Source organism: Rhinopithecus roxellana, chromosome 1, assembly GCF_007565055.1.
Source record: "Rhinopithecus roxellana isolate Shanxi Qingling chromosome 1, ASM756505v1, whole genome shotgun sequence".
In the NCBI taxonomy this organism is placed as follows: domain Eukaryota; kingdom Metazoa; phylum Chordata; class Mammalia; order Primates; family Cercopithecidae; genus Rhinopithecus; species Rhinopithecus roxellana.
Genome location: NC_044549.1, coordinates 22261722 through 22277805, shown reverse-complemented (window position 1 = coordinate 22277805; position 16084 = coordinate 22261722). Strand labels below are relative to the sequence as shown.

The 16084-nt window shown below is 40.2% G+C and overlaps 1 protein-coding gene across 1 annotated transcript in view; it reads left to right on the top strand.

The window, feature by feature from the left end:
* The window catches only part of ZBTB11 (zinc finger and BTB domain containing 11), a 30033-nt gene extending 18221 nt beyond the window's left edge, over positions 1 to 11812 (top strand). Inside the window, exons 6-11 of the mRNA XM_010353328.2 lie at positions 1214 to 1459; positions 5003 to 5147; positions 6434 to 6551; positions 8320 to 8478; positions 8588 to 8763; positions 9575 to 11812. Coding sequence (XP_010351630.1) covers positions 1214 to 1459; positions 5003 to 5147; positions 6434 to 6551; positions 8320 to 8478; positions 8588 to 8763; positions 9575 to 10092 — 1362 coding nt within the window. The 3' untranslated portion in view covers positions 10093 to 11812. The remainder of the gene's footprint in view (positions 1 to 1213; positions 1460 to 5002; positions 5148 to 6433; positions 6552 to 8319; positions 8479 to 8587; positions 8764 to 9574) is intronic.
* The last annotated feature ends 4272 nt before the right edge of the window (positions 11813 to 16084 follow it).

Below are 16084 nucleotides of genomic sequence, written 5' to 3'. Positions count from 1 at the left end.
TTTTTTTTTTTTTTTTTTTTTTTGAGGTAGGATCTTGCTCTGTAGCCCAGGCTGGAGTGCAGTGGCACTATCACAGCTCACTGAAACCTCCACAGCCCGGGCTCAAATGATCCTCCTGTCTTAGCCTCCCAAATAGCTGGGACCACAGGCATGCACCACCATTCTTGGCTTTTTGTATTTTTTTTGTAGAGACAGGGTTTTACCATGTTGCCTAGGCTGGTCTTAAACTCCTGGACTCAAGTGATCTACCCTCTTTAGCCTCCCAAATGCTGGGGTTACAGGCGTAAGCCACCACAACCAGCCGAGGACATAATGATTTGACAGAGATTTCCAAAAAGGTGATGGGTTTTAAATCTCCTCCCAGTGCAGTTGGGGGCAGAGTTTGGCAAATTAGTAAGTGCAAAGAGAAATAAAACAAAAAGTAAGAAAGGAAAAAGAATTACAGTGTACTGTATGTGGCCCAGTGGTAATAATATTTACATCCTAAAAATGTAAGCCTTGAAATTGGTCTACTCAAGAATATGATATAGGTATATTGATAAAGAGGGGTAATGGAAATCATTTACATATCTAAGTAGAGAGTAGAGGAGTAAAAATGCAAATCAACTTCCATTATGTGTGTTACATAGAGTTACAAAGAGAAGCATCAAGAGAGAGTCATACAAGCACAGCTGCGCTTAAAAACAAAGTCAGAGATAACTCTAGAAGCAAAATATGGTGGAGATGGTTGGCCAGGAGACCAGTTTTACTTGTTGTTTTAAAAAAACAAGTTTTCCACAGGTTAAGCATATATAACTTTGATTTTAAAAAGAACAAAATTTTCTTGAATCTTCAACTATGAGATAAAATCCAAGGGCCATCAATCACAGCCTTACCTTTCTATTTCCAGCCCCTACTTCTGTTCCACCTGACAACTATTAGTACTCATGCTGATGATAATATTCTTCTGGCTTTGTTTTACCACTCCTGAAAGACCTGTTTCAAGCCCAACCTTGTTGATATAAATCTTGTGCTATTGTTAGACTTTAGCCTCTTCTGAATAGGAATTGAGTCTTACCACTTTTATCTTTACAATCTAGTGCCTATTGTTTTTTACATAGTATATGTGTTTATTGATTTATGTAATTGTAACAAAAAGTTCAAATATGAGTTGAGCTTCAGGTAACATTTTGTAATGGAAATACATTTAGAGAGAATTTTATTTTTCTTTTAGTTGTGTAAAAAACAGTTTCAATACAGTGCCTCTTTGCGAGCACATCTTATTCGTCATACCAGAAAAGATGCACCCTCTTCATCCTCGTCCAACTCCGCATCTAATGAAGCGTCAGGAACGTCATCTGAGAAGGGCAGAACCAAGCGGGAATTTATATGTTCCATATGTGGAAGAACATTACCTAAATTATATTCTCTCCGAATACATATGTTGAAGCACACAGGTGTAAAGCCACATGCATGCCAGGTAAAGCTGTAACGTTTATTTTGCTATTTAAAAAACATTAGAACTTAACTATGGGTGCCAAAGAGACTGGTGGGATATGTATTCTCAAGTCACTCTCATATTTGTAAAATGTCAGGGAAATTTATGACTTATTTATTGCCTAGACCAAAGGTGATTCCCTATTGTGTTTTTTAATTTGCTCTCTGAAGTTGTAATTTGAATCTGTTTAAGACGTTTGTGAAAACTTAACTAGGGTCCAGAGGATGTATAGGGTGAAAGATAATCACCAATGATGATAAAAACCAATTTATCATCCCCATCATTCCTTAACCTTCAACTAGACCAACCCAGACTGGGAAGGAACCCATGGCTTAAACAAATCTCTGTGGTCTGTAAAAGTTCTGCCTAAGCTGTGTTCCTTTCTAGAGCTAAGGATTGAGAGTACCTAAATGCCAAAATACTACTCAAGGGCGATGAATCTTGTGATTAGCCAGCTTTGGGCTGTTTGGAACAGTGAAAAATTTCTAGTCACACTTGTAGCCTTATATATATGATTCAGTTTGGGGTTTTTTGTCTCTTTTGAGACGAGGTCTTGTTCTGTCTCTCAGGCTGGAATGTAGTGGCATGATCACGGGTCACTGCAGCCTCCCTCTCTCAGAGGCGTAAACCATCCTCCCACCTTAGCCTCCCAAGTAGGTGGGACTACAGGTGTGCATCACCATGCGTGGCTAATTTTTTTATATTTTGTGGAGATGGGGCCTAACTATGTTGCCCAGGCTGGCCTCAAACTCGTGGGCTCAAGTAGTCTTCATTCCTCAGGCTCACAAAGTACTGGAATTACAGGTGTGAGCCACTATGCCAGGCCTGACTCAGTATTTTTATTAAAAAACAGTTTGGAACCAATGGGATTTTTTTCTTTTTTCTTTCTGTATTTTAATAGTTTTTGGGGAACAGGTGGTGTTTGTTTACTTGGATAAGTTTTTTGGTGGTGTTTTCTGAAACTTTGGTGTACCCATTACTTGAACAGTATACACTATACCCAGGGTGTAGTCTTTTATGCTTCACCCCCAACTCACCCTTTCCCCCAAGTCCCCAGAGTCCATTGTATCATTCATAGCTTAGCTCCCAATTATGAGTGAGAACATAACGATGTTTGGTTTTCCATTCCTGAGTTACTTCATTTGTAGTAGTGGTCTCCAATCATTTGAACCTGGGAGGTGGTGGTTGCAGTGAGCCGGCGTGGTGCCACTGCACTCCAGCCTGGACAACGAGCAAAATTCCATCTCAAAAAAATGAATTAATTGGCCGGGTACAGTGGCTCATGCCTGTAATCCCAGCACTTTGGGAGACCGAGGCAGGTGGATCACAAGGTCAGGAGATTGAGACCATCCTGGCCAACATGGTGAAACCCCGTTTCTACTAAAAATACAAAAAATTAGCCAGGCATAGTGGAACACACCTGTAATCCCAGCTACTCGGGAGGCTGAGGCAGGAGAATCGCTGGAACCCGGGAGGCAGAGTTTGCAGTGAGCCGAGATCACACCACTGCACTCTAGCCTGGGCGACAGAATGAGACTCCATCTCAAAAAAAAAGTAATTTTAAAAAGAGTAGTGGTCTCCAATTCCATCCAGGTTGCTGCAAATGCCATTGTTTTGTTCATTTTTATGACTGAGTAGTATTCCATGGTATATATATACACATATTCTTTATCTTCTCATTGATTTACGGGCATTTGTGCTGGTTTCATATTTTTGCAACTGTGAATTGTGCTGTTGTAAACATGCGTGTGCAAGTATCTCTTTCAATGAGATTTTTTAAAGACAGGGTCTTTCTTGTTTTATTACCCAGACTGGAGTACAGTGGCGTTATCTTAACTCACAGTAAACTCGAACTCCTGGTTTCAAGCAATCCTCCTTCATCAGCCACCCAAGTAGCTAGGACTTCAGGTGCATGCCACCACACCCACCTAATTTTTTTTTTTTTTTAATTTTTATAGAGACAAGGGTCTTGCTATATTGCCCAGGCTGCTCTTGAACTCCTGGTCTCAGGCTGTTTTCCCACCTGGGCCTCCCAAAGTGCTGGGATTATAGGCATAAGTCACTGTGCCTGGCCTCCAGTGAGGTTTTTTTATATTTCTCTCTTTTATACCTTTTTATTATTTTACAAGAGAGTGGGCTGAACCCACATGTACCCTTCACCCAACCTCAGTAGTTACCAGCTCATGGTACATGTGTTTTATGTATACTATTACTCACTACGCTACTCCCACCCCCACCTCCACCCCGCCAGGTTTGTTTGTTTTGGTTTGGGTTTTTTTTGGAGGTAGGGTCTCACTCTGTCCCCCAGGCTAGAGTGTAGTGGTGCGATCTTGGCTCACTGCAACCTCCACCTCCCAGGTTCAAGCCATTCTCCTGCCTCAGCCTCCCGAGTAGCTGGAACTACACCCGCACGCCACCACGCCCAGCTAATTTTTTGTATTTTAGTAAAGATGGGGTTTCACCTTGTTGCCCAGGCTGGTCTTGAACTCCTGAGCTCAGGCAATCCAACCACCTCAGTCTCCCAAAGTGTTAGGGTTACAGGCATGAGTCACCGTGCCCGGCTCCACCAGTTATTTTGAAGCCAAGTCCTAAGGATCACTTTATTTGTAAATTTATGTATTTTTTTTGTTTTTTGTTTTTGAGAAAGATTCTTGCTCTGTCACCAAGGCTAGAGTGCAGTAGCGCGATCTTGGCTCACTGCAACCTCCGCCTCCTGGGTTCAAGAGATTCTCCTACCTCAGCCTCCTGAGTAGTTGGGATTACAGACGCCTGCCACCACACCTGGCTAATTTTTTTTTTTTTTTTTTTTAGTAGAGACAGGGTTTCACCATGTTGACCAGGCTGGTCACGAACTCCTGACCTCAAATGATCCACCTGTCTCGGCCTCCCAAAGTGCTGGGATTACAGGCGTGAACCACCACACCCGGCCATAAATTTAAATACCAAGTATGAGTTGGGCCTCTTGTCTTTCCATGTGGCACTACTCAGAATGTGTGGTCTGTGGACGATAAGTAGAGAAATAGAGAGTAAGCATGTAGAAACTGTCATAGCAATTTGGCATTGTCACATCATTTTTAACAAAAATTTTTGTGTTTAACAAAAATTTCTCCCAGTGGATTGTGGAAAAGGAAAAAGATAATTAGTTCTTCATCACAGTTTGAAAAGCACTGCTGTAGTTGGTGTAGCAGGAAATGGTATATTGTTCTTGATTAAGCTTCCATGTTTCTTAATATAAAGTATACTATTTACCACTCTCAAGGATAGCATGAGGTTTGTCTGATTTTTACTATTTTGAGAGTCTCTGGTAAACACATGGATTTAAAATAACAATGTATGTTGAATACTGAATCAGAAGAGGGGCCATCTTTCAAGTTGGTTTCAACTTTCAGTTTGTCATTATGTTTATTGTAAGTTAAATAATTTAAATATTTATTTAAAATAATATATTCATTTTCTCTGTCCTCGTTCTTCAGAAACAATCTCCCTTTTTGTTTTCTTGACTTAATCACCCCTGTTCTATCTTAGGTCTGTGGAAAGACTTTTATCTATAAGCATGGTCTAAAATTACATCAGAGTCTTCATCAATCCCAAAAGCAGTTCCAGTGTGAACTATGTGTTAAGTCTTTTGTTACCAAACGGAGTCTTCAAGAACATATGAGTATTCACACAGGTAATGAGAAATTTATATTGACATAGTTACATTTCATAAACTATTAATGTATGCTTTAATTATACCAGAAATTGCATTCATAAACTGATAGTCGTGTGTGCTCAATTTTGTATTGAGATAGTATTTAAAATTAAAAGCATAGGCTGGGCACCGTGGCTCACGCCTGTAATCCCAGCACTTTGGGAGGCCGAGGTAGGCGGATCACGAGGTCAGGAGATCAAGACCATCCTGGCTAACACAGTGAAACCCCATCTCGACTAAAAATACAAAATATTAGCTGGGCGTGGTGGCGGGCTCCTGTGGTCCCAGCTACTTGGGAGGCTGAGGCAGGAAAATGGTGTGAACCCAGGAGGCGGAGCTTGCAGTGAGCTGAGATTGCGCCACGGCACTCCAGCCTGGGCGACAGAGCGAGACTCCATCTCAAAAAAAAATTAATTAATTAATTTTAAAAAGCGTTTTCTTAGATCTGGTTTTACAGCTATGTTTGTATATAGAATATTCATTGTTTCCCTCAGTGTAGAAAAATGTGTACTAAGTATTAAAATCATGCGTAATTTAAATCCAGGCATAAAGAAATGATCATGCTTTTAAAAAGTTAAATGGTAGGCAGACATAATTGTCAACATAGTAGTTGGCTTATATTTTTTGTCCATACATACTTAGATGTTTTAAAGCAAAAATGTGGGAATAGTCAATGAAGGGTAGATACCTGCTGCAACTTGTATTCTATTACTGTTACAATCTGTAGATCATACAACTGTATCACATTCTTTGGATCGTACCTTCTGATAGTACTATAGTTGTTGAGAGGAAATGGGGATTTTGACATGGTTTATTGTTATTCTTAGATGTCTGCCAAATGTTACAGCGTCCATGTCCCTTTGGTAAAATAACTTCTGAAATAACATAAAGAATTCTGCTAAAGGCCAGGCATGGTGGCTCACGCCTGTAATCCCAGCACGTTGGGAGGCTAAGGCGGGCAGATCACGAGGTCATGACATCGAGACGATCCTGGCTAACACGGTGAAATCCATCTCTACTAAAAATACAAAGAATTAGCTGGGTGTGGTGGCACGTGCCTGTAGTCCCAGCTGCTCGGGAAGCTGAGGCAGGAGAATGGCGTGAACCCGGGAGGCAGAGTTTGTGATGAGCCGAGATCACGCCACTGCACTCCATCCAGCCTGGGCAACAGAGTGAGATGCCATCTCAAAAAAAAAAAAAAAGAATTTTGTTAAAAGAGGACTGATTGCTGGATATGTGACAGGGTTTTGATTTTTTTCTAATAGGAGAGTCCAAGTACCTTTGCTCAGTTTGTGGAAAGTCTTTTCATAGGGGCTCTGGACTCAGCAAGCACTTCAAGAAACACCAACCAAAGCCTGAGGTTCGAGGCTATCATTGTACTCAGTAAGTATTCAATATGTGAGGCATTCAATTAATTTAATTATGTTTTTATTTAGTTTTCTAAAAAATATTTGAAGATAATGTTAAACTGTAACTTCAGTTTACTCTTGATTTTAATGTCCTTTTTTTCTTGCCTAAGAGTTACTGTTTTTAACATCTTTGAGATGTAAATCATTTACCATACAAATCACTCATTTAAAGTGATTTAAGATTTTCAAATGTACTACCTGGAAGTGGGGGTGTGGGAAAGAAGAGTCTCACTGCCAGCCAGTTTCTTTTCCCCAGTCCTCTTCATTTTCCAGAGCCTCCTGAAATCTCTGTTATGATTGAGGTAAAATTCATATAACATAAAATTAGTCAGGCCAGGCACAACAGCTCAAGCCTGTAATCCCAGCACTTTGGGAGGCCAAGGCGGGCAGATCATCTGAAGTCAGAAGTTTGAGAGCAGCCTGGCCAATGTGGCAAAACCCCATCTCTACTAAGAATATAAAAATCAGCCTGTCATGGTGGTTCACACCTGTAGTCCCAGCTACTTGGGAGGCTGAGGCAGGAGAATCACTTGAACCCAGGAGGTAGGAGGTTGCAGTGAGCCAAGATCGCACCACTGCACTCCATCCTGGGCGACAGAGTGAAACCCCACCTCAAAAAAAGAAAAGAAAAAGAAAAAAAGTCATTTTAGGGTGGGCGCAGTAACTCATGTCTGTAATTCCAACACTTCGGGAAACAGGTGGGAGGATTGCTTAAGGCCAGGAGTTCAAAACTAGTCTGGGCAGACAGCATAGCAAGATCCTGTCTCTTAGGGGGAAAAAAAAGCCAGGAAGCTCTCTCGTTTGCTCTTTTTTTTAACTTTTTGGTTCAGGGGTACATCAGAAAGCTCTCTTAACAGAGATTCAACAATTTTTTTTCTTTGTTAAACATTTATCTGGTCACTGTAAGCTTTTAGTTTTCAGAGTTCCTTCCTGGTAAGGTTGATTCTAACAGTTTGCCAGTTTATCCTCTGCTTTTGTGGAGAGATGGGTTTTTGGAGCTTCCTACTTGACATATTTGTTGATGTTACTCTAATTAGTCTTATTCTGCAACAAAGATAGTTTGTTATCAATACATTTTTAGTTATAAGTGAAAGTACACTCAACCCGAACAGGTTTGAATTAAATATAAAGTCTAGGAGTCTGGGTGGTTTAATGTAAACCGGATTCAAATTCATTAGCACTTGTTTTCTGTGAGGCACCCTATGGACAAGACAATGGCAGTGGTTTCAGTCTCACATCCTCTCAGATTCCAAATTGTCAAACTTATTTTCTGGTAGTTCATCAAAGCCCTGAGGATTACTCCAGTTACATCAAGTTAAGTCAGTTATCCCTGAGTCAATCACTATGGCCAAAGGAATGCTTTGTTGTGGTTAACTTAGGCCCAAGTCATTTGCTCTATCCCTAGGGTCAAAGGTAAAGCCTCCCCTCAACACATAGACTAAGAGAGAGAGGGTTGAATAGGGATCTCAAAGTGGGGTCACTTAGGAGAGAGAGAGAGAGAATAGTAAATTTCCTCCTTAATAACCTTTGGGAACTATGCACTATGCTTTCTAAAACATTTCTGGTAGCCTTAAGATGAAAAGAACCTAAAACCCTGTAGCCTTTATGCAAGATTGGAAAATTAGGGAATTCTTTTAAGTTGAGATTAGGAGTTCTAAAAAACTAAAAATAATTACTGCGTTCTTGGAAACTTGTTTTAAAGGAATGAGATTATCCATTTGGGTAACTGAACTTTATTGCAGATGTGAAAAAAGTTTCTTTGAAGCTAGAGATCTTCGCCAGCACATGAACAAACATCTTGGTGTGAAGCCATTCCAGTGCCAATTTTGTGATAAGTGCTATAGTTGGAAGAAGGATTGGTATTCCCATGTGAAGTCTCATTCTGTCACTGAGCCTTATAGGTGGGTAAATTTGAGAAGGAGCTGAACTTAATTGATACATGCATGTACTCTGATTATTATGACTGCTGCTGCTTTGGACAAAATAATTTGGTCTTTTCCCCTATTTTAGGTGTAATATATGTGGCAAAGAATTTTATGAAAAAGCTTTGTTCAGAAGGCATGTAAAGAAAGCTACCCATGGGAAAAAAGGAAGAGCAAAGCAAAACCTGGAACGGGTGTGTGAAAAATGTGGAAGAAAATTCACTCAGCTAAGAGAGTATAGGAGACACATGAACAACCATGAAGGTAACTATACTTGGTATAGTTATCCTTATAGAATAAAAGCCAATCCAGTAGTGATTCTCCCTTTACCAGCTCTTTCACCTTCCTTGGTAAAGGATTAATTTTATATCTTTATTCAAATGACAGAGGTGATCTTGAACCTGAGTACCTAATTATTGTGTATATATAAATAGATTCCTTTTTTAGTGAACTTAATTCTGTATCCACATTGTTATGCTGAACTAAGCTATTTGAAACCTCTGCTTTGAAGGAGTAAAGGAATAAATGAGATTATGCACAGAACCTAAAATTTGTCTCAGTCACATCTGTCCATAGGAAGATCTTTAGAGAAATCTTGTTTATTCTTTTTTTTTTTTTTTTTTTTATGGAGACAGAGTCTTGCTCTGTCACTCAGGTTGGAGTGCAGTGACGCAATCCTGGCTCACTGCAACCTCTGCCTCCCAGGTTCAAGTGATTGTCCTGCCTCAGCCTCTGGGACTACAGGCACCCGCCACCATGCCAGCCTAATTTTTGTATTTTTAGTAGAGATGGGGTTTCACCATGTTGGTCAGGCTGGTCTCGAACTGCTGACCTCAGGTGATCCACCTGCCTCGGCCTCCCAAAGTGCTGGGATGACAGGCGTGAGCCACCGCGCCCGGCCCAGAATCTTGTTTATTCCAAGGAAAGCCATTGAGTCCTAAATAAAAGATTGCCACAGTCAAGATAGAAAGGCTTATGAGCTACTGTACCTTTTAATAAAAGGTAGTTTGGTAGGCAGTTTAAGTATATTTTGGTGCTTGCACCTCACTACCCATGCTTTTTTTTCTTTTTTAAGGAGTTAAGCCATTTGAGTGCTTAACATGTGGAGTAGCTTGGGCTGATGCCCGATCTCTAAAACGCCACGTCAGAACACATACTGGTGAACGGCCCTATGTCTGTCCTGTATGTAGCGAAGCCTACATAGATGCTCGAACACTCCGTAAACATATGACAAAATTCCACAGAGACTATGTGCCTTGCAAAATTATGCTGGAAAAAGACACCCTTCAGTTTCATAACCAAGGAACTCAAGTGGCACATGCTGTTAGCATCTTAACAGCAGACATGCAGGAGCAAGAAAGCAGTGGTCCTCAAGAACTTGAGACTGTGGTAGTGACGGGAGAAACTATGGAAGCTCTGGAAGCTGTTGCAGCTACTGAAGAGTATCCATCGGTATCTACACTTTCTGACCAAAGTATTATGCAAGTGGTTAATTATGTATTGGCACAACAGCAAGGACAGAAGCTATCTGAAGTTGCAGAAGCTATTCAAACTGTTAAAGTAGAGGTAGCACATATTTCAGAAGGAGAATGAGTATGTTAATGAAGATAAAAAGAAGTGACATCTCTTGTACACTGAACTCACAGAACATTTGTTTACAATTCTGTGTGACTGACTGCTTGGAGTTTACATATCAAAGCTCTGGGCTGTTTGGTAACATAACATTTCCAAACATTTTGCCTGGCCAATGGGTTCTATAGAAAAGTCCATTTAGTGTAAAGAAATTGAAAACAAATCTATTAGGTTGGTGCAGTTACTTTTGCACCAACCTAATATTTGATGGCAGTGGTTTATCATGATATACCTTTTATGAATTAATGTTTATAAATGACTGTACTGAATTTAAAACTGTACAGTTTCATTTGCATTTTGACATTACTTTATTATACATTTTGCATTTAAAAGACTGCACCAGTTGGCTTTTCTTCTGTTTTATTCTCAAAATATAGAGATTCTGTGATTTATTTGCCCTGTTTATGGATTAAAAAAAATTCTAATATAAAGCATTTCAATAGGATGCATAGGTATATTACGTTTTTTAAATGCTTTAGATCTGTGATTCTTGACTTACTATTTATTTTATCCCCTTTTAAGTCAGGGATTCTTTATTCTGTTTTAAAGCACTTAATGAGTTACATGTTGTAATCAAGTTTGCACAATATATTTATATGAGGAACCCATAAATGAATAGCTAATTTTAAAAATGCCATTAAAATGCATGAAATGCTTATTAAAACCTTACTATACTATTTCTTCAAGGCAAGCAAATTGACCATGAAAAAAGAACAGAGTTATTTAACACTGTTGATGGGAAAATTCTCCTTGATAACATATGACAATTAATGGAAAAAAAATTCTCATTATTTGTAAAGAACGAACAAGTTAATGAACAAACAAGCTAGGTTTGGTATGTTTTCAGCTTTTGTTATCATGTTTAATTGTTTAATTTGGTTGAAAAACTGCAGTTGAGAAATCGGATAGCAATATAGATATTCACAGCGTCTCTGTGGATACCATGTAATTGTCAGGTAATTTCAAAACATTGAAAATTATTCAGTGCAGCCCTCATAGTATAATACTTGAAGAAATTGATTACAGTTCCACCAAATTGTTGAAGATAAATTATTTTTAAAGGTTATGAAAACTGAGTTATATTAATTCATTTGTTTGATTTTTAAATCCCACCTCCTCAAGCTATCCAATTTTCTGATTTTGAAAATAACCATGAGAGATGCCACATTTCTCTCTGGGAAACTACCACTCAAAGTATAATTGTTAAAAATTAAGCTTTTAGGTATTAGAAGCTGTTATAAAGTACAAAATTAAGATATAAGCAGATCACATGTAAATCATTCCTAAAGCACAAGAAAAGAATGTGCCTTGATGTACATATATTATTAAGATGCCTCTCCCAGTTTACTTTAAAAATGGCTTTAAGGATAAAGAATAAATGTGATAGCTATGCATGCATTATATATTTGCATTTGCAAATTTCCCATTGTTTTAACAGCTGTGTGGCTGACTTTCAGTTTTAAGAAGTGAATTGACATACAGCCCATAACTTTATAATGGCTGCTCATTTATCTTATCTTTCAGTTAGTGAAAAAGCATTTCAACCTGACTAAAATTTGGAATTGTGTCTTTTATGTTCCATCCTCTGTTGTTACTAGATTTAGTTTAAAAATGGTATATGACCATTAATGTATGTCATAAACATGTAAATAAAAGATGTTGAATCTTGTTTAAAAGCATGGACTTTGGAGTTGAGCTTGTTACTATTTTCAGTTCATAAATCAGTTGTTACTTGATGTGGTAATTTTTTTTTAAAGAGAAAGGAAATCAAACACTAAAAAATAACAATTGGAGGAACACTTAATATTAAAACTTCTTACTCTTAAATATAATTGATAGGGACAAGAGGCAAGGAAATAATGGGTAGAAGAGGGCAGTTCCCCAGCAAAAGCCTGGAAACTCATGGTCCTAAATGGGAACAGGCATTCCTGTTTCCATGTCCAAATGTTGCCTTTTGGTCCACCACGCCCCCCTATCCTGTACCCATATAAACCCTAAACCCCAGGCTCCATGAGCAGAAGAGTGGTGTGGCAGAGAAGGAGAGAAGAGAGGAGCATCTAAATGCCCAGAGGAGTTCAGCTGGGGACCGCGGCAGAGGAGATCAGCGGTGGGACAGCTAAACTCCAGGAGAAGATCATCTTCCCACTCCATCCCCTTTCCAGCTCCCCATCCATCCCGCTGAGAGTCATCTTTATCCGACAATAAAATCCCCCGCATCTACCATCCTTCAGTTTGTCCATGTGACCTGATTCTTCCTGGATGCTGGACAAGAACCCGGGTACTAAGAGGGCACCGAGCTAGTTAACACTTAACGCCATCTGTAGACAGCAGAGCTAAAGGAGCACTGTAACAAAGCCCCACTGTAACCCCACTGGGGCTTTGGCAGTTGCAACCACCCCCACCAGGCGCTACTGTGGGGCCAGAGCCCAAAAGTGCTCAATCTGGCTCCGGCACTTGCCCATCTGTGTGCTTCCCCTCCTGTAAGGGGTTTGGCTGAACAGATGAGCCATGCCCGTGTCGCATGTCCTGCGAGGATATCAGAGAACTCTTCTGTTTTGCAGTCTTGTCACAGGATTATATATTGTGCCATCAACTATCAACTTGAAATAATTTAAATTTGTAAATTATATAAACTCCATGTAGAAACAAATGTTAAGAAGGTTCCAAAACTTCAACGCAGTTTTAATGTTACCAAGAGGGCATTGTTAATTTATAACAATTCCTTTTTAGAAACATAAAGCATATTGCTGTCATGAGATGACTTCCAAAAACTATGGGTGTCTCCTGATCAAATATGGAGGCCTTAAGCACTTTTGGCTACTTGTTACTGCTGCTAAACAATTTGAATCACTGCTGTTACTCCCTGAAATGCCTATATTGTCAATAGAAATGAAGTAATGCTCTAATAGGTTTTAATATGTTCATTTTACTACCAAGCCAATAGGGGTTTGCATAATTGCACAAGTTACTTAAACTGTTGGATTTAGAGCTAATGCAAACCTTCAGGCTTTTTTTCTCCCCCCTGTTGTTTTCATAGCATTGGTATAAACTAGTGTGGGCATGATGTTTTTTTTGTTTGTTGTTTGAAACAGGGTCTCTGTTGACCAGGCCAGAGTGCAGTGGTGCAAACACGGCTGTCTACAGCCTTGACCTCCTGGGCTCAAGCAGTGCTGCCTCAGCCTCCCAGGTAGTGGGGACCACAGGTGTGCACCACCATGCCCAGCTAGATAATTTCTTTATTTTTTGTAGAGATGGAGTGTTGCCATGTTGCCCAGGCTGGTCTCAAACTCCTAGGCTCAACTGATCCTCCCACCTAAGCCTTCCAGAGTGCTGGAAGCCACTGCACTGGGCCAATGATGCTTTCTGGGCCGATGATGCTTTCTGTTCCTGATTCTTTCTTTTAAATCTAATCTTTTTGGAGGTTCCTAACAGGGGTTTTACATTCAATGCTTGGCACATACGCAGTAAAAGTTAGCCTTTGCTTCCCCGATCCTATAAATTTATCAGAACTAGTTGTTGAAATGTGTGGAGCAAAGATACATAATTTCTTTAATCACTTAAAATACACCATACTTATTTTGTAGTCTTATTATTTGAAGATTTCATTTTTTTTTGTTTGTTTTTTTTTTTTTTTTTTTTTTTGGCTAGTCAAGTGAAGCAGTGGGAATGGAGAAGGAACAAAGAAATCTGTAACTGGTTGTGACCAATTAGTTACAAATACCACTGCAATTTTACCAGCCATCTGAAGTTTTGAAGTTTAATACTACTGTTACTAGATTTTTTGTGGGTGGGGGTTGGACAGGGTCTCACTCCCATCGCCCAGGCTGGAGTGCAGTGGCACTATCATTGTTCACTGCAGCCTCGACTTCTGGGCTCAGGTGATCTTCCCACCTCAACCCCCAGACTAGCTGGGACTACAGGTGTATGCTACCACATCCAGCTCATTTTTTGTATTTCTAGTAGAGATGGGGTTTCACCATGTTATGGAGGCTGGTCTGGAACTCCTTGCTCAAGTGATCCACCCACCTCAGCCTCCCAAAGTGTTGGGATTACAGGTGTGAGCCACTGTGCCCAGCCCTTCAAGTAGTTTTATATTTGGGAGTATGAGTTCAACTCCTATAGGGCCTGCTATGGTTGAAATGTTTGTATCTTACAGAATTCATGTTGAAACTTAATCCCTAATGCAGCAGTATTGAGGTGTGGCTTTGGGGGGTGATTGAGTCATGAGGGCCTTTGCCCTCATGAATATATTAGTGCCTTGTGAAAGGGCTGGAAGCTACTAGCTTTTGCCTTATGGCCTTGTGCCATGTGAGAACACAGCAACAAGGCTCCATTTTGGAAGCAGAGAGCAGCTGTTGCCAAACACTGAGCCTAGCGGAGCCTTGATCTTGGACTTCCCAGCCTCCAGAACTGTGACAAAATAAATGTATGTTATTTATAAATTATGCAGTTTATGGTATTTTGTTACAGCAGCCCAAATGGACTAATGACCTTATTTTAGGGAATCTTACGCCACCTACCTAGGTTGAAGATAGTTCCTTCCAGATCAGTTTGTTTTCTTCTGCTAGGTTCTTGCAGGAGTATCAGTGACTAGGTACTATATTTCCATCAACTTCTCAGCCTATTGTTTCCCAGGTGAATAATTGTAAATTTGAACTCTAAACCAGTATTAGAACAAGCCTATTTGGTAGCACATCTTCAGGGTGCCATGGCTCATGCCTGTAATCCCAGCACTTTGGGAGGCTAAGGTGGGCAGATCACCTGAAGTCAGGAGTTCGAGACCAGCCTGGCTAACATGAAGCCCTGTCTCTACTAAAAATACAAAATTAGCCGGGCGTGGTGGTGCATGCCTATAATCGCAGGTACTCAGGAGGCTGAGGCAGGAAAATGGCTTAAATCTGGGAGGCAGAGGTTGCAGTGAGACGAGATAATACCATTGCACTCCAGCCTGGGCAACAAGGGCGAAACTCCGTCTGAAAAAAGAAAAAAAAAAACTCTTCAGGGGACGCTTTTGGCCCACCTGAAGCTCGGCATGAGACAATATCCTTCTCTCTCTGGGGTGGTGCATGGATTTTTTTCTGATTTGTGTTTCTGCTGAAAGTAAAGCCCTTCATTGGGCCCAGCTTTGTGTAGAGCTGTCAGTTTCTATTCTTGTGTACCCAAATCCTGATCTCTTGTCACCGTTTGGCTGTCCAAAGCCAATCCCTTTGTGACTGGCAATCTCATCTACTAGAGGCTACTGCAGTTTCAACTCAGTTTCATATTGGGAGTCCTAGGACATTCCCTTTCTTACAAAGTAAATACTTTGACTTTCAAAGGATGTTACAGCGGAAATTTTCAGGTGTCTTAGTCTGCCAAATACTGAAAACAATGTCGTGTGGTTTTTAAAAATATTTTTACCCTCTAGTTACTCTCTTCTTTCTTCTTGGGGTGTCGTATTTTAGCAGTCTTCCTTCACATTGAACATATTTTGGCAGTGTTTCTTTTACCCTCAGTACCTTTGTCTTTCTCTCCATCTTCTCCCTTCCTGATAACCTATGACAGTCCCTTGACCTGATTTTTAACTGTTTTTATTCAATTATCTATTGAATTCTTTATTTCAAAAATTATATCTTTATGCTAGAATGTCCACGTTTCTTCATAGATGCTTATTTCTGCTTCCCATTTCCATTCAGCTTACTTTGCTGATTTTATTCATATGTTCATTTAAAATTCTTATTGAGCCGGGTGCAGTGGCGCACGCCTGTAATCCCAGCACTTCGGGAGGCTGAGGTGGGCGGATCACTTGAGGTCAGGAGGAGCTGGAGACCAGTCTGGCCAACATGGCAAAACCCCGTCTCTACTAAAAATACAAAAAAAATAGCCGGTGGTGATGGTGGGTGCCTATAATCCCAGCTACTAGGGAGGTTGAGGCAGGAAAATTGCTTGAACCCAGAAAGCAGAGGTTGCACTG